The 21700-nt window shown below is 50.7% G+C and overlaps 1 protein-coding gene across 2 annotated transcripts in view; it reads left to right on the top strand.

Annotated features, from left to right (window-relative positions):
• PDIA5 (protein disulfide isomerase family A member 5) overlaps positions 1-21700 on the top strand; it is an 83186-nt gene that overhangs the window by 17393 nt on the left and 44093 nt on the right. The window contains exons 2-6 of one of the 2 annotated variants that reach the window (XM_019738984.2): positions 3010-3136; positions 6020-6107; positions 16452-16535; positions 16790-16835; positions 19942-20034. In XM_019738984.2, the coding sequence (XP_019594543.2) occupies positions 3010-3136; positions 6020-6107; positions 16452-16535; positions 16790-16835; positions 19942-20034 (438 nt within the window). Of the gene's footprint in view, positions 1-3008; positions 3137-6019; positions 6108-16451; positions 16536-16789; positions 16836-19941; positions 20035-21700 lie in introns of those variants that run through there. The other variant, XM_074330842.1, reaches the window with a different exon arrangement.

Below are 21700 nucleotides of genomic sequence, written 5' to 3'. Positions count from 1 at the left end.
TGGGAGCGGTAAATAACATGTAATAATAAAGCAAAATTAACATTTTCGTGAGTTCTCAAGGTGGGCTGCATAAAGGCAGTGGTCTTTAGTAGGCATCGTACACAGCTCTGGCAGGGCACAATGAGGGAGAAGTAATTCCTTAACTCCTCCTCCTGGACGGATTTACCCTGGGGAGAAGGAATCTTGAAATCTAATGGCCGATTATATTTAGAAACACTAGAATATGGCCGCATTTCTGTCTTCTACTCTGCTGAGATGGAAATTTGTATTATATATTATGGTAATGATACTATTGGAGTGCTTTATGATTCATAAAGCATGTTCGATAAGTTATCCCATTTCATCCTCACAGCAGTCCCACGAGGGAGGTATTATTATCTCCATGTCAGATGCGAGGCATTAAGCTTCTAGGAGGTTGAGTGATGTTGCTTGGGCTTCTCCGCTACCAAGTGGTAGAGCTCAGGCTCAACTTCAGACTTGTGGCTGCAAAGAGGCAGTGGCCTGAGAGGGCCTGGGGTCAAATAGGGACTGGGCTTCAGGTCCTGGCTCTTTCTTATTAGCTGTGGGACTTTGGCCAGATTATTTAACTGATCAATATGGTCAAGCATATTAGATAATCTACAGTTGTCTGTTTTTATTGACCACATTCTCCCATAAGCCTCTGTCCTTGCTCCATTCTGTGCTGGCTGCTCTGTCAGCTGTGGAACAGTTGTCCTGGGCTTCTCGTCACCGTCAACGTGGTAATTCTCCTTGCCTCTCCTCCGTTGGAACCTTTGTTTCTTAGGTTCTATGTCTTTCTTATTTTTTTATTTATTCTTGTTTTGGTAGAGCATGAGTTCCAGTAGCTTCCTATTGTGTTTCCCCGAAAATAAGTCCTAGCCGGACAATCAGCTCTAATGTGTCTTTTGGAGCAAAAATTAATATGAGACCCAGTATTATATTATATCATATCATATCATATCATATCATATCATATCATATCATATCATATCATATCATACCCGGTTTTATGTTAGGTTACATAAGACCCGGTCTTATAGTAAAATAAGATGGGGTCTTATATTAACTTTTGCTCCAAAAGACGCATTAGAGCTGATTGTCCAGCTAGGTCTTATTTTTGGGGAAACAAGGTAGAAAGGGTGCATTGGTGGTAAATTTTTCACATGTGAGATCTTAAGTCTGAGTAAATCTGTACTCACAATTACCAGGTAGTCTGGCTGGTTATAGAAGCCCAGCTGGGAATCACATTGCTTGAGAAGGCAGTGCTTCACTGTCTTCTGGAGTGCCAATGAGCAGTCTGCCCGTTCTGACTCTTGATCTTTCATAGTGTTTTTCTTTTTCTTTGAAACTCAAATCTCCTCTTTGTCAGCAGTGTTCTGAAAGTTTTCAAGATGTACTCTGGTGAGAGCCTTTTTTTATTCTTGATGCCGGGCCCTCTCAACTGGAAGCTCACATCCTTCAATTCTGGGGTGTTTTCTTCAATTATTTCTTTGATAATTCTTTTCCTCTGTTTTCTTCTTTTTCTGTAGTTCCTTTAATTGGCTCTTGCATTTAATGGATCCGTCTTATTTTTCTTATCCTTTAGTTCGTTTTTTGTTTCTTGATCTTTTTGTTTTATTTTCTAGGAGGTTTCTTTTTCCCAATTCTACTTTCAATTCTATTGACATTTTTTATTTCTGTGAGTTTTTCTTTCCAAGAGTTTTTCCTGATTCTCTTTGACCATTCCTTTCTCATAACACTCAATTACTGTTTGATGGATGTACTGTTATTTCTCTGAGAATAATAATAGTTTCGTTGTTTTCTTCTGTTCTTTTTCTTTTCTTTTCAATCTAAGTTTCATCTTTCCCCTGGTTTGTTTTCATCTCTGTCATTTGCTTTAAGGGCTTTCCTCAGGTATCTGATGAACCTTGGCTTTGTCTGTATTAAAGAGCAAGGCATTAGCTCTGTAGGTTGGAGACCCAGTGTAGGAAGGGGTGGAGGGCCCTTGTTTACTTAGAGGGCCTCACAATGGGTATTTGAGTGGGAACGCTACTGTTTCATTGGAGGATCTCCAAGTCACTGTTTTTAGGTTGTTTTTCTGTGCTTCTCAGTTTCTCCAGAGAAAAATTGTCTAATCTCCTGCCTGCGGGAATAAGATGAGCCTCATTCTGAAAAAGGGATGCTGGGGGATGGGCCAGCTCAAGGTTCAGTTTGTAGATGTTCCTTGAATCCCCTGTTTTTTCTCAGGGTCTGACTTCCACCATCTTTGCCTTGTGTCTCCCAGCAGAGCTTTCCTTAGTCAGTTTCTCCACATAGTAACCCCGTGTTTTCTGCCAGCGAGGCAAGGGACTGTTGGCCAGCTGTGTGGGCTGGGTGTGGGGACTTGCTGTGTGACTGCTCCTTATTCAGACTTTACACACACACACACACACACACACACACACGCGTGCGCACCCTGCTTTTAGCCAACCCCTCACTGTGCCCACAGAGGTGCCTAGTACCTCTACGTGCAAGGTTTTCAGGGTTCTTGGGGACAGCTGGCTCATTTCTTGTTGGCTGGTCTCCTGAGATCATTGGCTGAGTGCGGAAAGCAGAAGACCCCTCACCCATCCATTCCCATCCTAAACATCAGAGGTGATCATACTTCTCTGTGGGTTGTGTGCTTTGGTGCTCCTAGGTGGGAGGGAGTTTTCACATTGCTTTGGTGTGTGGCATTTGGGGTGCAGTGCAGAGATATCTCGATTGAGTGGGTGGCAAGTGCTTCTATACAGCCCTATAAAGTGCACGAAGCAGAGGGTGACGTGGACACTGGGAGAGGGCTGGGAAGTGTCTTGGGGGGGTGTCTTGGGGTTGGTGACTTGGAGAGGGAATGAAGTGAAAAGGCAGTTACAGTTTTGTGAGAAGGGTACCCTTATCCCGCTGAATGGAGTACATGTGCTCTATGCAGCATGTCCGTGGGCCCCCGTTCTTCCTCGGGCCTGGCCGGGAGTGGGGGCTCAGGCTCACTGCCCGTGGCTCCTTGTCTTCCAGGTGGGCCTGCCGGCGTGGCTGTGCTCCACAAAGGTCTCCTCACTCATCGAGAGGATCTCTGATCCCAAGGACTTGAAAAAACTTCTCAGGACCCGGAATAATGTACTGGTGCTTTACTCCAAATCTGGTGAGTGCCCCGTCTGGCCCTGGGGTCATCCATTGGGGATGGGATGGGACAAGAAGGGAAGCAGAGGTGGGAGGCAGAGGCCTTAGGACCAGGAACCACTCAGAGAGGGTTTGAGGGACACCAGGTTTGTCAGCTTTCCTCAGAAGACAGGGGCAAAGGCACGGAGGGGTGGGAATGCTGCGCTTTTGGATCCCTGAGAGTTCATAGCAGTTCCCTTTTACAAGTATTTCTTAGGAAAAGCCCTCTGGAGTCCCGCAGTCACTCAGGAGGCAGATGGTGTATGTTTGAAGGAGGATAGAGGACAGTGGACCCCAGGAATGGACGTTCCTGGACAGGCACAGGCCAGCCCTACCAGAGCTTACATCACCAGAGCTGTTGATTAACAGCCTGGGCCGGCCTGTCGCCAGCTAACTTGGTCCCAGGCTTGGGGGCATGTCCCCAGGCTGGCAGCTCTGACCCTGCCTGGCCCCCATCTGTTCTGCCCTGGGATTGGAACACGAGACTGAGTTTGCAGTGGCTTTAAGCTCAGGACAGGGCAGCTTTAGTGGGGGTGAGAGCAGCAGCTTGCCTCTTCTGACCTTGGGACTGGGGAGGGCATGGTGGACGGAGAGAGGTTTGCTCGGCTCTTGGCTGCAGCTTTGAACATCTGACTGTCGATGTTTTTCCAGCAGAGTTAAATGTTTTCGCCGTTCCCAAGGATGCCAAGTTCTCTCTGCCCGGAGAATCAACAGCCAGTGGCTGGGCCAGTTCCGGGCACAGCTCTCCTTGCAGCTCATGCTTGACATTCATTGGCACTTGGGGCTGATGGATGTTTTGGACGTGTGTCCCTCCTGAAGCCTGCCTCCTCTAAGCACCCTGGCACTTACAGCTTTTCCCTTTCTGAGGACCTGGCAGATGCTTCCTCAGGTTGTTGGGAGTCCAGCATGTGACTAGCATTTCTCTGCTGTCAAGAATAGGGGGAAACTGAGGCAAGGGAGAAGCAGAGCTGCTGCTGAGGCCTGGGGTGTAGGGCCCCGAATAAGCAGGACTCACCCCTTGAGGACTCGCTGGCGGTTGTCAGCAAGGAGCACATTTGGTTCCTTCGCTGGGTAGTTCCTGTCATCTTGCAAGGACTCTGCAGCACACTCTCATTTGCTCCTTTGCCATGAGGGAGGCAGTGCAGGTTGTCAGATAACATCCAGGTTACAAGTGAGGAAACTGAAGCTGAGAGAGAACAGCTGGCTTGTCTGAGGTCTACCAGCTAGTAGATAATAGAGCTGGTGCCCTGTACCACCTCTGCCTCGTTCTTCTGCTGGAGGGTAGGAAGAAATGTATTAATTCTGCACTGACGGAGGCCTCTGTGACCAGGGAATGATTATGGCAAGTTAGAAAACGGGAAGGTGAGGTCTCTTAGTAGAGGCTTGTGGGGCACGAGGCAGGGCGGGGAGTGTCTTGCTTTCTCTGAAGCCCTCATTTGAGTACTCTCTCAGTCGTTGGCAGTGGAGCTCCCATGCTTCCCGCTTACCAGCTCCTCCCTGCTTTGGTGGGTGGCAATGGGTGATTCTTTTACCTTCCTGCCTTAAGACTTGTGACCATCAGTAGGCTTTCGGAGCAGTGCAATACCCAGGTTTTCTCCCTTCCCATCTTTCCAAGCAGTGCCTCTCTGTCTGCTGCTGAAAGGCAGGGGTAAGGAAGGCTGCTTCATGTTGCTCTTCTTTAGTTTCCCTGCCCCGCCTTCCAGAGCCCATCTGCGTGGTGGAGCCATGGCCTTTCCCACCTCCACTGGGCCCTCCTCCTGTTGCCCTGGTGGGTTGGGGGGGTTCCTGGCATGGTTCTAGAATGATGCTTTTTGTTCACTTCCATGAAAGGCGCAGCACGCTTTGTATTCACAAACAGCTACCATTATCCACACTAGAAAAGGAGATCTGTGGAAGCAAATAATTCAGACATCATTTCTGTTTGGCTTTGGAATGTATCATATGGTCTTGGGCGGGGGAAGGCAGCAGACTGATGGGCCTTTCAAATGAGCTCATAGGTATGTTAGGGGAAGGTGACACACTGACCACAGCCACGCTGCAGGGGCCCTTGGAGGTTGGCAGGATTGAAATCCTGGCCACAGAGCTTCCATATTGAAGAACCTCTCCTCCTACAGTAGTTTCCAGGTGCTTTCGCCAGACACCTGGACCAACTGAAAACTCTTCCTTTCTTGTGTTCACTCCTTTCTGCCCCAAGGCATAGCCCACGGTCCTGAAGCTGACCCCCGAGGTACTGCCAGGGCTGGCTCTTCCGCTGTCGTTTCTAGGGAAGTGGGCTGTGAAACGTGTATTGGGCACACTTGGTATTGGTCCACTGGAGACTGGTGTCACACGCCAGCTACATTTCATCCCCAGGTGTCCTGATCCTCTACATGAGTGTGACACACAAGTGAGGGAAGGGTCTGGTCCCTGCCCTCATCAGCTCCCAGGTTGGGCGCTGGGACACAAGTATGGAACTGGCAAACTCGTTCCCTACTTTAGTTATGGAATTGTATATTTGGTTACAGAATTTTTAGAATTCGTCCCAGAAAGGTAATGAGTCTGAGACTGTACTGGCAGTTGACTGTTTGGCTCAGAGATTCTTGGAAGAGGGGGGCGTGACGTGTGGCTTGCAGGACCGGTGAGGTGGGGGTTCTGTGTCTGTGAGGAAGGGCCCGGCAGCATGGCCGGAGCAGGGGTTTCTGAGAAGAGCCAGGCTGTGCTCACAGAACTGTTGAGCACAGGGACAGTGTTTTAACTGGTGCTCAGGACCTCACCCCCTCGGGGACTGGTTTCCTCCTTCCTTCCTTGCCCCTGAGGGAAGACGGCAGGGGTGACCCTGGTGCACTTGGGCACAAATGTTTAATTGTTAATTTTTTATTTTTTACAGAGGCTGCAGCTGAAAGTCATCTCAGGTTATTGTCCACTGTGGCCCAGGCAGTGAAAGGACAAGGCACCATTTGCTGGGTAGATTGTGGGTATGTCCTGGGGACATGGAGCATGTGGCTGGAGGGCAGGGCACTTGGGAGCTTTGGCGAGTGGGGTAGGGAACTGTCCCTGATTAACACTCTGGGAGACAGGAGGTGGTAGAGAGATGCTGCAGGAAGCCCTCTGTAGCAGTCCTGCAGGGTCACCCGTGGACGAGAGACGGGCAGGTTCCGGCTCTCCCTTCTGTCCTTCCCAGCCCCGCCCTCTGCCTCCCTTCTTCCGGGGTGCTTTTACTTCTTACTGTGTCATGTGCCACTTGATTTTGTCCTCCCGGTTGGTAGCACCGGGGGCCTCGTTTTATAGAGCGGGCCTTGATGGCTACAGAGGTAAGGTTGTTTTCAGGGTCACCTGGGGGGCTTGCTTGCGGTGGGGGGGGTTCTGCAGCAGGAACCTGGGCTTGCCGCCCAGCCCAGGCCTGTAACAGAGGTCTCCACTGCCTGCAGCCCAAAGGGGTGCAATCAGCTGGCCGATCCGACTGTGGCCTTGGCCTCGGAGGTGGCTCCGTTAGAAATGTCAGTCCTGGGCAGGTGGCTTAGTCTTTCTAGCTCTCTCCTCTGACCTGTGCCCCCCCCAAAAAAAAGAAATAACCTGTGCTGATGTCAGTGCCCTGAGCTCCTTTTCCTCCTTTCTGATTTCCCTCCTCCTCGACCTTCCTCCTCCAAGAGGCTTTCCTTCAGTGTGAAGGTGGCAGAATCCAGTGCTGGCTCATAGGAGGGAGTCCCAGGAAGGAGGGCTGCTGCTTACTGCGGGGCCGGGCCTCTTGGTGGGGTTCCTCAGGTTCTTTTGAGTTGGGGAGTTGGAGTCCAGAGTGCACCCAGCCGCCTTTCCTTTCAATCGTTAGGAATAATTTCCATGTCTCTATGTTCAGTGCTTTGCTGCGGGGACACACATGGACACACAGGCACACACACACACGGACACACACACACATACACACAAACACAGATGCACACACAGACACACAGGCGCACACACACGGACACACACATACACACACATGGACATACACGGACACACACACAGAAACACACGGAAAGACACACGGACACACACACAGACACATACACACACACACACGGACAGACACAGACACACATGGACACACAGACAGATACACACAGACACACACATACACACACATGGACATACACGGACACACACACAGAAACACACAGAAAGACACACGGACACACACACAGACACATACACACACATACACACATGGACAGACACAGACACACATGGACACACAGACAGACACACACAGACACACACATACACACACAGACACACACATGGACACACACACACGGACACACACACGGACACACACATGGACACATACATACACACAGAGACACACACACATGGACACACACACGTGGACACACAGGCACACACACGGACGCACACATGGACACGTGGACACACACAGGCACACACACGGACACACACACATGGACACACACATACACAGACGGACACACACATGTAGACACACACAGGCACACACACACACACCCTTTTCCTATCTTGAGCTCTCAGTTTGGCTCAGACTGGCACACACACAGAAAAGACACACGGATAGTGAATGAACACAAGAGAAAAGGTAGCTAAGAGCAGGTTTGTCCTTTGTGCATTTACTGAACACCAGTTGTATGTAAGGCACTTGCTGCTCTTGATCTCAGCATTTACTTGTTCTTTTGACTGAGGACAGGAAATGTCTCTAGAACCACTGTGCCTGGCTACTTCTTACCTGGACTTAGGGTTTATCAGGAGCCTGGGTTTGGGAAGAGGAGGGGAAAGGAGAATTGCACTCAAGAGTATTGCACTCTGGTTTGTATGGGGAAGAGGTGGGGCTCTGCTGGGAAAAGAGGTAGTTCTTTTCCTGGATGGCCCATCAAGGTCTTTTCAACCTTGAATAGCTGACATTGCGAGTCACCAGCCCTGCCACTACCCTGTGGATTAAGTGAGCTTTTATGGGCTCCACTCCAAGGCAACCTTCTTCCTCTACAATCTGCGTTCCGCTGTTTTGCAAATGAATTTGATGGCCTCAAGCTCCTCCTGCCTGTTGCGATTGGAGAGAGAATTGAAGGAGATTCATATTTTGACAAAGCACTGAATGAGTCCAGGGGCAGCGGTAGCCAAGCAGCCTTTACTGGACGGGCTTGTGTGTATGTGTCTGTGTGTGTGTGCATGCGTGTGAGCTCACACCTGCAGCTTTGTGTAAACACCACCATAATGGAAGAGACTGATCTCTAGACAGGTGGTGAGGTCATAGCCATTGGTTAATTCTAGTTTAGAGTTGGCCTGGAAGAGTTCTTATCTTCCAGGTGTGTCTCTGTGTCCCATATTTCGCCAGGAGTATGCTGGGTGACTGGCAGAGCGACAGAGCCTATCAGGGGACAGGGTGCTTTGGACTCTCCAGAGCTGACGACGATGCCAGTTCCGCCCAGCCGATGGAGCCCTGTCGCAGGGAGTTCTTGTGAGGCTTGTAGGTGGCAGAAGTGGGCAGGAGAGCTTTGATGTAGTCACCCCATCCACCTGGGTCCACTCAGCAAACATTCCTGAGCACTCACTGTGCGCTGTGAGGTACACACGTGGGTGACAGTGTCCTCAGTGTGCCGGGAGGAGGCAGACACCTAACCAGGTGACCACAATCCAGGTGCAAAGTGCTGTAAATGGAGGCTGTAGGTACAGAGGGGGAGTCACTTAATTCTGCCTTGAAAGGGTGAGAAAACTTCAGAGAGGAGGTAGAGTTCAAGTTGGGGGCGAAGACCTCAGAGTACCAGGCCTTTCCAGTGCCCTGGCTTTCGTGCAGGCTTCTCCCGTGGTGTGGGCCCTGAGCACCGCCTGGGGTCGTCTGGCTGGTGGATGTGAAAGCCGCAGTCCCGCTCTGCTCCCCAGACAGGCAGGACTAAATGGGACTGGGGTTCCATGTGAGCGACAGGCTAAGAAGATGAGAAATCAGGACGCGTTGGAGACATGATGTCTGGAGTCAGTAAAAGTGCCAATGGGAGAAGTAATCCGGTAGCTCTTGTGCTGAAATGAAAATCAAGGGGGTACCTGAGAGCTTAAAAAGGTAACCTAAAGACAAAAAGCTAGATTGTTCCGCTTAGTTGCCACTCAATTTATCCCTCCAGGAGGAAGTATAAACTGAAATGTTAATTAGCTTTTAAAATAGTTTAGATAAGTAGGTGGATTGAGGAGCCCTAATGGATTATGTTGGAAACAGGAATATCTGGGTCCAAGTTTGAAATCAGAGGCAAGGTGTGGCTAAATTTTCCCAGAACAGCCCCAGGGACAGAACTGGGGGCTCTCGTCCCCACAGGCTGGACTGGGTGGCTGTCCACCGTCACACAAGGAGAGCCCCAAGGGCGTGAGCTCCTAGACTTCTGAATGTGCCCCGTGAGTCATTAGGGGCCCCCACCTCCTTAGCTCCGGGGCTCCGTGATGACAGCTCTCGCTGTTCTAAATGCATTCAGCCTGTGTTTATGAGTCTGAATGAGCTGCTGTGGGGATGGGCAGAGGCAGCCTCAGGACCGCTTTCTGCTGCTGCCTGCAGTGGAGTGAGTCGGTGGAACAGAGCCAACATCTGCTCACATTTTATCGTGGCTGCCGCTAAATAGCCGGTGGGCAGCCAGAGCGCGCCTCCCCTCCCACGGGCCCTGCTGAGCTTCCCCAGCTCTTGGCCTTTCCAGCTTTGCTTCCTGCCCTGCCAGCGAAGGGTCAGAGGCTGGAAAGCGGGTGCCACGGCTTGGGGTGGGATGACAGGAAGGTCAGGGGTGAACAGACCACTCTGCTTTTCCCCCTTAAACGGCAGGTGAAGGGAAGGGGGGGCATCTCGGCGAGAGAAGGCTGCTTTGGTGCGAGGCGTTTTGGATGTGTAATGGCAGAGGCCTGGGTCGGAGGGTCAGCTTTGTTATGTACGAGCCCAATGACCTCGATAGGATGGTTATCTTGAGTCTGTTTCCCCACCTGTACATGGGACACTAATACATATTCTGCCGTCTTCCCAGCTGTGTGTTGAGGATCAGGTCAACAAAAGTTCTTTTTAGAATAGAATTTAAATGTGAGAGCCCATGCTACTGTGGTTATCTTCCATCCGGGCAAGATTGTTCAGGGCATTCCAAGAAGCTGGGGGAGCTAGAAATGGTGCGTTTGTCCTTTCCAGGATATAGACAGCTTTTTCTTGGGTGAGGATCCCTTGATTGTTGTGAGGATGCCCCTTAAGAAAGTTCTGGGCGGGAGAGTCTGCCTCAGCTCATGGGTGATTTGCTCTAACCCTGCAGAAGTACAGGGTGCTGTGGATTTTGTAGTACTGCAGGCCAGGCCGCTTGGCTTTGAGGCCAGGCTCTGATGGTAAATAGCTGTGTGACCTTTGGCAAGTTGCTGCCCCTCTCTGGGCTTCTGTTTAATGTTGTGTGAAACCTGGATTTGGATCTTCCAAGTTGCTCTCATCCGAAATAGCTTGGTTCAGAAAATCCCAGAAGCTGCAAGACTTGGTGTGTGCGTGTAAATATGTGGTGGGAGGGGTCTGTCTTCCTGTCTTTTGGGGGCCTTTCTGTGTTTGTGTCTCTCTCTGTTCTGGGTGTCTGCTTCTTATAGCTTTCTCCTCTTTCCCTGTGAATGTCCCTCCTCTCTCCCCCTTTGTTTTCTCCCTACGAGTTTTCTGTTGCCTCTTCACTTCTCTGGGCCCTGCTGCCCCATTCTTTTGGTCTTTTTCTTCCTCTCTTTTCTGTGTGGATTTTTCTTTTCTTCTTCTTCTCACATTTCTGGCTGTTTGCTCCCAATCCCTGCATGCGTGCTTGTAGGCACACATAACCCCTCCATGTTGATCTTCCCCCAGACCTCAGGAACTTGTCACTGTGGGATTCGGTGGGGTGTCTGGCTTCTGTCCAGGGATTTGTCAGCTCTCCCTTCCCTTCACTCCACCGCCTGGCTCCGACCACAGAAGCCACGCTCGGGTTGGCTGCTGGTCGTTGTCTGGCTGTTAAGTGGGTTGTGTATGAGGGAGTTGGTATTCCCCTCGTGCCCTGCAGCCTGGCATCAGGACTTGGCCTTGGCGTGGAGTGCTGCTGTCTGGGCAGCTGAGCTGGAGCCAGCAGGTGGGAGCTGTGCCGCGTATGCTAATTCCTGGGGCTGACGCTGCCCTTATCTGTGCGCACTGCTTGCTTTTCCTGGGGGATTAGGGTCATTTCTAACCACATTTTCCTTCTTCCCCGTTCTCTTCCTCCCATCTGCTTTATTTCCCCGGAGCAGTGCTTCCTCTTCAGATCCAAGATTTGCGGCCTGCCAGTGTAGACATAACATATTTTGCAGTCTTATGTTTTCTTCTAAAGAATATTTGAATGTAGCATTTGCTCCTTTATACGTAAGCATGTTTAGCATTACTTACCATGGAATCCAAGAGACTCCCAGAAGAAGTGCTCTGTTGATGTGTGTCTTCAGATACCTCCCAGCACATTGCCGTGCACTCATTGGGGTGACGTGTCCCCCACTGGGGAGCAGAGCCTTAGAATTGCGGGGCTACGGAGGTGGATGGAGGAGGAGAAGGCACGCTCCTCTCTCTCTGTTCCCATCACTGTTATTAACTGTGCTGCATAATTCATATTTAATATGTGCCTTCTTAAGGGTGGGTACCAAGGAGAATAGTGAGGCCTGGGGGATCCGTGCTGTATCCAGCAAGTCCCTTCATCACAGAATGCTACCTGACCACCGAGGTCTGTCCAACCTTAAGGGCCAGCTATTCCAGGACTGTTCTCTGTCTCCTGCCTGTGTCCTCCAGCTGTATTCGTTCATGTTGTCCTTAGTACTTGGCACTTAGCAGTCACTCTGACAGTATTTCTTGCTCACTTGCTCCTGGTGGTCTCCCATTTTCAAGTCTCTGAGCTGAGTCCACTTCCTACTTTTCCTCAGGGGTCACAGATCCATCTGCTCAGAATCCCGGCATGTCAGACCTGGCAGATGGGAGAAAGAGATCTAGCCCTTCTGTGATGGGGAAATGGAACTCAGGAAGGCTCGTGAGGCAAGGGCACACAGTGGCCAAGACAGGCTGGGGGCCTTGCCTCCGCTTCTTAGTGTAGTCTGCTTACTGTAGTGTAGGCAGCTGCAGGAGGCTGCCTGTGCTCTGTGGGGACATAAGGAGGCCGAGTGGCTGAGTGAGGATCTGGTCTGGGGGCTAGGAGAGAGAGGACGGAGGTTCGGGTCTTTTTGGGTCTTGGGTCCTTCTGCTGTATACTCTCAGCCCTCTCGATCTCCTCCCCACCCCCAGTTTGTCCCTTTTCTCTGGACTCCCTATCTTCAAATGCCCTCACAACCTTCGGTCCTGGTGTCTGGCTCCTGGTTTATCTGTCAGGATATAGACAGCCTGCTTTGGTGCTTTAGCAATACTTGACCCTGTAGAGGAATTGAAAGCTCCGTTCAGCTCACGTGGACAACTCCTGCATTTTGCAGCTCAGGAAACCAAGGGCCTCGCCAGAGGTCACAGGCTAGCTAATGGCAAAGCCAAATCTAGAAGCCATCAGTCACTGTAGCTGGCAGTGGCGTCTTCCTCCAGGGAAGGTTTGGTACTTAGGCTGCGACTTCCTGTGCCTCCAGCACCCTGTTTCTTCTCTTTCTTCCTGCTTCCCCCCCTGCTTTCATCCCTGGGTCTGACTCCCACAAGTGGGAGTTGCTAGTATCCCGAATGATTGTTACTGCACATGATCTCGTAAACACAGCGCAGTGCACCTGCAGTAGCCACTCCGCACTGCAGCCAGCCACCGCACAACAAATGAAAATGAAAGCACCTATGTGCATGTGTCTGTCTGGGCCCAGGCTGGGAAGGGAAGTGTGTACAGGCCTCTGTAATCTTTTTCTCCATGTGCTCTGTAGAGGAGAGCCAAAGGAGGTGGGATGGGATCGGATGTAGCAGGTCATGGGTGAGTAAACAGACAGAGGGAGGCGGGACTCCAGCATCCCCAGCAGCTAGAGTGGCAGGTGAGGCCTTTTGCATGATGAGTCCACTCCGTGATCCATGGGTGGTTTTCTCCCTCCCTCTCCATTCCAGCAAACATCTCCTTTCCCTGCTCACTGCCTGTGTCCCCCTTCCCACCAAGAGCCTCAGTCACTGGCTAGGGAAGGGAAGGAGAGAAGGAGGTAGCCAGTAGATCAATTAATTGTGCTTAATCTCTCAACCCAGATCCTTTTAAGTTCCCGAACTGGGTAATTTCTCTCTCCTTCTTGAACTCTTATGACTTTTATTGTTTGTACTGCACAATTAGTGCAGAAACACACACACACCCTGAGAGACAGACTCATAGGAGGGAGGGGAGCTGATCTCAGAGAGTACTGTCAGGAAGTGTCACCTGGCGGTTTCCTGGAGCTCAGCAGACAGGGCCCAGAAAGCCAGAAGTGCAGAGCCTCCTCCCAACTGACAAGACAGCATCAGTCGTTCCCTCATTTCTTCAGGTGATTTACAGAGTGCCTGCTGCGTGCCAGTTGCGTTGTAACCCTGAAGACACAGCTAGGAAGGAAACAAAGCCCTTGCCTTCATGGAGCAAACATTTCTGATGGAGGTGACAGTCATGGGACACGGTCAGATATGGAGATGTGCTGTGGAGAGAGACCGCAGGGAAGGGAGTGCTGGAGGTGGGGGGCAGAGGCGCTCAGAGGGGACAGGAAGCCATCTCTCCACTGACCCCTTCTGAGAGCGTGTGCATTCATATTCGTGTGTGTGTGTGTGTGTGTGTGTGTGTGTGTGTGTGTGTGTGTGTGGAGAGGAGACAATCCTATATAATATAAGGAGGGAAGACGGTTGCACGGAGTCTGCAGCAAGGAATCCTGTGGCAGAGGCAGCTGCGATTGGCTTAGCTGGAGTCGGGGCCAGAGATGTAGGTGGGAGAACTGCTGTGGCCTCCCAGCTCCACTCAGCCAAGGTGGGTGGTTTGGAGCGTTGCTCGGAAGCCTGGTCGGGGCTCACAGGGCGCCTAAGGCTGCAGTGAGACTTTTGCAGAGAGTGGGTTCTGGCAGAGCAGGCGGGGTTGGGATCAGGATGAGTCTGAGCCCTCTCACTCCTCTCTGCTTTGGGAAAGTCACAGGAAGAGGCCACTCGCCAGGCTTGATGGAAGAGAGAGCCAGTGTGGGGTGGCACTTCTCCCTCCAGTGGCTGCCTTGCAGAGCTGAGCGGCCAGCACAGGTGCCTCAGCGTGAGTGGGCCCTTCAGGCACCCCTGCTGGTGTCAGGGAGGCGCTAAGGGGGGCCATGGTGACTGGGTTCCTGCCCCCGGCACTGTTTGCTGTTGCAGTTGGGTGGATGGTAGGTGGTCACAGCAACGAGTGCGGTAGAACAAAGCTGGACAAGGAAAGTGCCAAGTGAACAGTTGTAAACATCCTGAGTTGAGCCCTCTCTTCTGGGGAATTAACTCAGGCAGGGAAAGGGCACCTCAGACGCAGTTGTTCCCAAACAAACCCGCTGCCTATCTACGTGGCTTCACCACAGGCCAGCGGGATGGGGCAGACGCAACCTGTAATAGACGTTGTTGGTGGAGGCGCGTACGGCATCTCCACAGGGAGGGCTTTAGGGTAAGAGTTTCCAGCGAGGATGCAGTGGGCTGCCCTTATAGGGGCCTTCTGCTGTATCCTCTCGGCCCTCTGGATCTCCTTCCCACCCCCAGCTTATCCCTTCTCTCTGGACTCCCTACCTTAAAATGCCCTCACCACCATGGGGGAGCAACCATTGCAGTGTCATTGGTCTTCCCTTTCTGAATTCATCACGCATTTCTTGAGGCCCCACTGTGCCAGGCCTGAGGCTGGCAGCTGAGTGGCCACAGTGATGGCTACCACAAGGAGCACCAAATAGGGAGGGAAAGCCCCTGGCCTGGGGGGAGGTGGGGCTTGGGGGCGGCCCTGACAGTGCCTGGCACTCCCCCCTCTGACCCACACACACCCCTCTTGGAAGCCCTGCTTCTTGAATTGCAAATTGTGAATTTACACTTAAAATGAGGTCCCACAGTTTTGCTTGTGCACTGATGAGCGTTGCTTTTAGAATTGAGCTGAATGGTTTAATTAGTCCATCTGTTCTGGGGCTGGTGCACAGCTGTGTGAAGCTGACGGCTGTGGAAGGTGGTGAGGTCTGTACACAGGTGGGACATGAAGGCACTTCCCTGAGGTGGCTGTCATACCTGCCGAATGAAGTTTCTCCTGCAGTGTAGGCAGCAGAGAGCAGCTGGGGTGCGGGGTGGGGGGGCAATATATCCTCACTGAGTCTACTCAGATCTGGGGAGTGGGCCCTGAAGCAAAGAGCAAGGCCCTATGTGGCTGGGGTGGCTGGCTGGCTGCCTTTGGCTGGCAGTTGGGCACACTTGGCTGAGTGAGGTTTTGGGGAGTCTCTGAGATCAGGTAAGGTTTCTGAGGGGGCTGGCGTAGGGCCCAGGGGAAGCCAAACCTTGAGATTGGCCAGTGCAGGATGTTGGCATGTCAGAATCACCTGGAAGTTTCCTTAAAACACAGTTGCTCAAGTATCCACAGAGTTTTGATTCAATGGGTCTGAGGTGGGGCTGAGAGTTTACTTTTCTGACAGGTTCCTGGCGCTGCTGATATTGCTGGTCCAGGGGCCGTATGTTGAGATCCACTGGTCTAATAGGAGGGAAAGCAGGATTAGATGCGATCATGCATGAGCACTTTGTAAACAGTGAATGGCACCCGACAAACTTTTTTATTAGAATTGCAAGAGTGTGATATTGCGGACGCTAGCCATTCCCTGAAGCTTATCCTTTCTCCTTTTGGATTTTGTCGGTACCTGGTCAGATCTCACAACTCTTTCCACATTGTAGAACGTTTTCCTCTGATGTTGGTTCGATGGTGTATAGCAGGTGGCATATGGCACACATCAGAACCTGAAAAACCAAAGCTTCTTAGGCCCCAGGCAGAGATTCTGAAGTAATGATCTGGGGAGGGCCAAGGAATCTGTATTTTATAAACTTTCCCATGTGATTCTCATGAGCAGCCAGGAATGGGAACCGCTGGTCTCTACTGAGTTTGTTGTTTTTCCTAGAATGGGCGACCCACCCTCTAAGCTTCTGGAGCACTTGCTTTGTGCAGACCGCTCTGTGTTGCCCCTGACGTGTAGTGATACAGCCTCCCCATCTGCTTGCCCTGTCTTGCTTGATCCGCCCATATCCTACTGGTTACTCTCCTTCCAGTTCTCTGAGGACCCATCCACAGTGAGGTCCTCACTTGCTACTGAGATTCCAAGTTACCTGGCTTATTCTCAGTCTGTCAGCAGATTTTATGCTGCCAACTCCTTTGTGAGGACTCAGGTAACAAATGGTCGCCGACATTTGTGTCTTTCAGTGATGCAGAGAGTAGAAAATTGTGCAAGAAGATGAAAGTTGACCTGAGCCCAAAGGACAAAAAGGTCGAATTATTCCATTACCAGTAAGTACACGTGGTCATTTTCAATTTCCAAGTAAGTGCTGAAAGCTTTCATTGGTATTCTCAGTGAACAGCGATTTTTAGTTAAATCAATTTCAGAATGATTTTTTCCCCCTGTGTTTACAATTATTCCTTTAAAAAAAAAAATCTTGAAATGTGTTTAATAGCTGAATCTTATTAAGATGCTGCAGGAAACCAAAGGTATGTATCTTCACAACCATTCCTAAAGTTAACACCTTTTTCTCCTCATTTGACAGGGATGGTGCATTTCATACTGAATATAACCGAGCTGTGACATTTAAGGTAAATTTACCTCCCTCATTCTCAGCAGAGCTGGAGTCTGAATGGATGCCAAAAGTCTGGCAGCTTCTCTCTGAGAGAAGGAAGGGCAGAGAGCACAAATAGCTCTTCCGAATGACCTGAGGGATTCTTATCTCCAGAGCATATGTCAGCAGAATATCAGGAAAAGTTTGTAACAGTTAACACAGCGGACGGCCAGCCTTGTTAGTGTGTGACTCTATCAGCAGCCGTCCAGGGAGGCATGTGATGTCACGCCTCTCCCCTCCAAAGGCCTAGGCCTGGGGCTCCCTCTGCTGTGGCTTCAAGCCCTCCTCGTCTTTGCAGCAGTGCCTACAAGTGGCTGCCCTAGGCGGGAAGGGGCTTCTGTGCCCAGGCTAGCACAGCACGCGGACACAGGCAGGTTGGCACCCGTGGCTGATGCAGCTTGTTCCAAATGAGATGCCGATGTCACCGAGACATTCCCTCCTATAAAGCCAATTTAGAGATCTATGGAAAAGCATCGGTGGACATGTGAATAAGTATGGAGATCCTGTGACCTGTCAGTGCTGTCCTGCTATCACAGCCCCACCCTGAGCCCTTCTCCTGCCCCTGGATTCTGCTCCGTCACTCTGGTCCAGGCAGGATTCCCTTGCCCTGGCTGGGTCCACGTATTTCTTTTGTTTCCTACATCTGCTGGGTTCACTCTGATTTTCCTGCTTCTCAGACTACACCCTGTGCTTCTTTCTCTCTCCATCTGTATCTCCTTCCATTCCTTCCTGTCTGTCCATCTGTCTGTGCAGGTGTCAGTGCCCCTCTCGCTTGCCACCCCCCCCACAACCCCCGCCCCCCAACCTCCCTGGTCATCTCGTGTTTATCCACTAATGTGCTCTTTTTTCAGTTGCTGCATCTTTTACCTGATACAGACTCAGCCTGGTCACTAATCATTGTAACACCCACTTAGACACTTAGAGAAAATTCTGTCCACTAGAGTTGCTTAACCCCTCTTATTCTGTGTGGAGACCTCAACTGAAGTCCTTGGAGAGAGCCCGTGCTCCCCAGGAATGAGAGTCAGCTGGGTGGGGTGGGGTGGGGTGGGGGAGGTGCCTGTGCAGTGATGGAAGGAGGAAGCGGGGGCCTTTGATTTTGTTTTTGGAGGTTGTTTTCAATGTGTGTGTAGCTGGCCCTGCGAGGAGTCTGTCCTAGAATGGTGGCGCCGGGGACAGCAGCTGCTCAGAACTTTGGTAGCAGGAAAGGCACAAGGGGGCCTGGTGGCCTGGGCGGGGGAGGCCGAGTCCTGGCCGGTGTCCACCTCCTTGCAAAGACGAGGTGCGTGGGAGCTCATCCTTGTGTGACATTCATGTCAATAAGCTAGAGAGGTGGACTGAGCATTGTAGAGGGTCAGAGTCTATTTCGGAGAGAGGGTATATTGTTGTCCCAGGGTCTCCAAAGCCCACAGGGCCATCAGGGACTGGGGTAGAGTCCCTGCAGTTCTCCAGGGTGGGGGGATTGGCAGAGCGTCCTCATGACTGCCTGACAGCTTCTGCTTTTCGGCAGGAGTAGCCGAGACGAAGGCCCTCCTTGGTCATCGATTAGTTTTCCTTTCAGGGTTTCTCCTGGGCATCTTATCTCCAGAGAGATGGAGGACACCTGGGCAGAGGGAGCACACAGTCTCAGGATCGTGCTCTGGCTGTTGCTGCTGTCATCCTGTACCATTCAGCAGGGTCCTGCTCACAGGGGCTATGCCGTGGCCCCTAAAGAGGCCCGAAGGCCAGAAAAGTGAGGGTAAAGAGCAGGAAACTCAGGAGGGAACTCCTGTTTAAGCAGCCCTCTGCTTGTCAGCAGTCTGTCCAGCCAAATCCTTACTGTTTAAGTGATGAGGACCAGAGGTGCCCGGAAGCCAAATGCAGATGGCCCTCCGATGCCCTTCTCCAAGGCCCTGTAGCTGTGAGTGTGGTTTCCCAGCCATGAAGTCAACCTAGAGAGCAAGGGACGGGGATCTGGGCCATATTTCTGGGATTCAGAGCTCCCAGAACAGGACAGCTGAGTGTGGGGTCCCAAGTGCTGCTCCCTGCAGACGTTTCCACCCAAGACCTTGTCAGTGAGACCAACTTGGAGAGAACCTATGAATGGGATTATTCAACGTCAATTAAAGAATATCTGAAAATCAGAAGAGTGCTAGTATGAACGTTTCAATTGTTACATGAAAAGAGGCGATTTCTTTCCATTTCCATCCCAAAGTGACTGAAAGGAAAGGGAATGTCTAGTCTGTCGTGGACCAGAGAAGTATGGCAGGTGGGGAGGGGAGGGGAGGGAGGGAGGGAGGGAGGGGAGGGAGGGAGGGAGGGAGGGAGGGAGGGGAGGGGAGGGGAGTGATATGCCCCCTGTTCCCCACCCCGTGTGTGTCTTGCTCAAAGGGAGCAGTGACTTGGGTCAGTTGTCCACGTGACAATGGCCAATTAAACCCTGTACTCTGAAGGTCTTTGTCGGATTTTCGTCCTGGACCTTCTGGACCGTTAGAAGCAGGGCGGTGGGAGAGTCGTCTTCAAGACAAACAGGCGTCCCCAGAGATGCGCCCCCTGCCCTGGCGCTTCCCAGCCTGAGCCCCACAGGGGGATCAGGATTTAACACATTCCCAAACCAGTTTAGATCACGAAATTCCAAGTGGGTTACAAGTAGGCGTGATTACCTGCTTATGTGGTTGACAGTTTTAGTGGCTGCATGAATGTGAAAATGTCTCCTTTGGACACAACTGGAGGCCTTTATTCAAATTGTTCAGAAAGGCTTCCTGGAGGAGATGAGATTTAGTAGAATCATGATTATGTCTCTGGTTCGAATAAGCCAATTAATTGTCTCAAATTGCCTCTTTTCTGGTCCTTGGAGAAGCATAGGTATGGATCAGCTGACCAGTAAGGTGTCATGTGGCTGAAAAATCCTGGTGGGGGTGGTGAGAGTACATTTTTCGGGCCCTTAGCAGTGATGACGTGGGTGATGGAATGGTACACCCCTAAGCGTTTGCCCGTATGCCGCATGCAGTCAGTCCCATTCCAGGCAGGAGAACGGCAGGTTCCCGATTCCCCTACCTCCCTCTTCCTGGCTAAAATGAGTTTTCCCTCTCTCTTCTTTTCCTCAGTCCATACTGGCCTTTCTGAAGGATCCCAAAGGGCCCCCACTGTGGGAGGAAGATCCTGGAGCCAAAGATGTTGTCCACATTGACAGTGAAAAGGTAATTAATCCTCATCAATGCTGATGGACACTGGGAGCTTCCCCTGAGCCGGGTTCTCCTGAGGAGAGACGGCCAAGGAGCCGAGAGATGGGAGTGGCCCCGACCACCTGTGCCAGGGCCCTCGTATCTGATCCTTCCCATCTCCATGCCGGAACCAACAGCTCACCGGCTGGCTGCCTGAGAGCGTCCTCCATTCTTCACCACCTTATTTAATGTATTTTAATGTGTGTAGGGTTTCCTTAAAGGAATATCAATTTAAATGTCCTCTCCTTATTACATAAACTGGTTGTTGCTAGGATTGGCTGTGTGGTTTTTTGCCTTTCTTTTTTTTTTAAGAGTAATCTGAGAGGTTTGAGTTGGATTTCCAGAGACTTGGGTCAAGTCTCTACAGTTCTGAGTATTGTGTGATTTTGAACAAATTATTTGCCCTCTTAAGCTTCAGTTTTTGGATTTGGCCAGGATGAGGGGGCTGGGGGGCAGTGGAAGGGTGGTTCAGATTATCGTCTCTATGCGACCCTGACCCTCCTTTGGAAGCCTGCCCACCTCACCTGAATGCATCTTTATCCGGGTGTACTTGTGTTTGCACCATGCAAATGTGTGTGCTTTATCTGCTTGGCTCCGCCTTCACAATGGGATGGGCAGGAACTTCTTTGTTACATTTCAAATGGTCTGTGAGGCCAGCAGTGCTTTTTTGTAGATGGAGGGAGAATGTTCTTATCTTGATAACATAAAATGTACCTTTTATCTTTCTCTGCCTCCCCTCTCCTTTCATTGAAAATTATTGACTCTTAATGCTTGTTACCCCAAAGAAAATGGTGCCACTTATACTTTCTGGAGGAGGGGTCACGTGTGATCATTGTGAGCTAGTCAAGTGGGTCTGGGGTGACTGGAATGAAGGGGCTGGGCATCAACATGTCTCTGGGATAGAGAGTGCCAGTGTCATCAGCTGGAAGATAAAGCCTTTTTAAAAAGTATGTTGGGGGCCAGTGTCAGGAGGTGGTGGCACCTGCGCCTATAGCGGTGCAAAAAGAGCCGAAATAGATGGTTGCTCCTGTGTAGATTTTGTGATGATGTGTGTTTTTAGCCTCTCTGGACATCGATAGCCTGCCACCTCCCTCAGCCAAGATGCCCATGCCCTCAAACTTTAAGATCGCTGGTCTGTGACTAGAAATATTAAGCAGAAATACTTTTTCACACCTGTAGGCAATCCTCTTGTTATACTTTCTGCTATTTTCTCTCATGTATAAGTGTAGGTACAGTTAGCTGCTTTTCCACTAATAGAATCCCCACATAAAATAACTAAAAGTTCTAAAATGCAATTCATGTTTGTAAGTGTAGAATTCCACCCCTATTGAAAGTGACTAATTATCTTTGAATGTAATGTAATATTTGTTACTACTCAGGGTATGAAACCAAATTGCAACAATTGCTACAGTCTCAGAAAAGCTTTTTCTTCTCAGATCTTTTACCAGGTTTTTATCTCCAGGGATTCCAGAAAGATCATTTCCAAAGTGTTTGCATCCTCCACCCCTAGTCAGGGTCAAAGATTGTGGTTACTAATTCTGTCTCAAAATGAATGCCTTATCCCTCTAGTTATGTAAATAAGAGTAAACATTTTCAGAATTTATTATAAAATGTTTTCAGTTCCCACAAAATACGTGTAATC

The sequence above is a fragment of the Rhinolophus sinicus genome, linkage group LG01 (assembly GCF_036562045.2).
Source record: "Rhinolophus sinicus isolate RSC01 linkage group LG01, ASM3656204v1, whole genome shotgun sequence".
Lineage (NCBI taxonomy): Eukaryota > Metazoa > Chordata > Mammalia > Chiroptera > Rhinolophidae > Rhinolophus > Rhinolophus sinicus.
The sequence above is the reverse complement of the archived record's forward strand: the minus strand, read 5'-3'. Positions and strand labels throughout refer to the sequence as shown.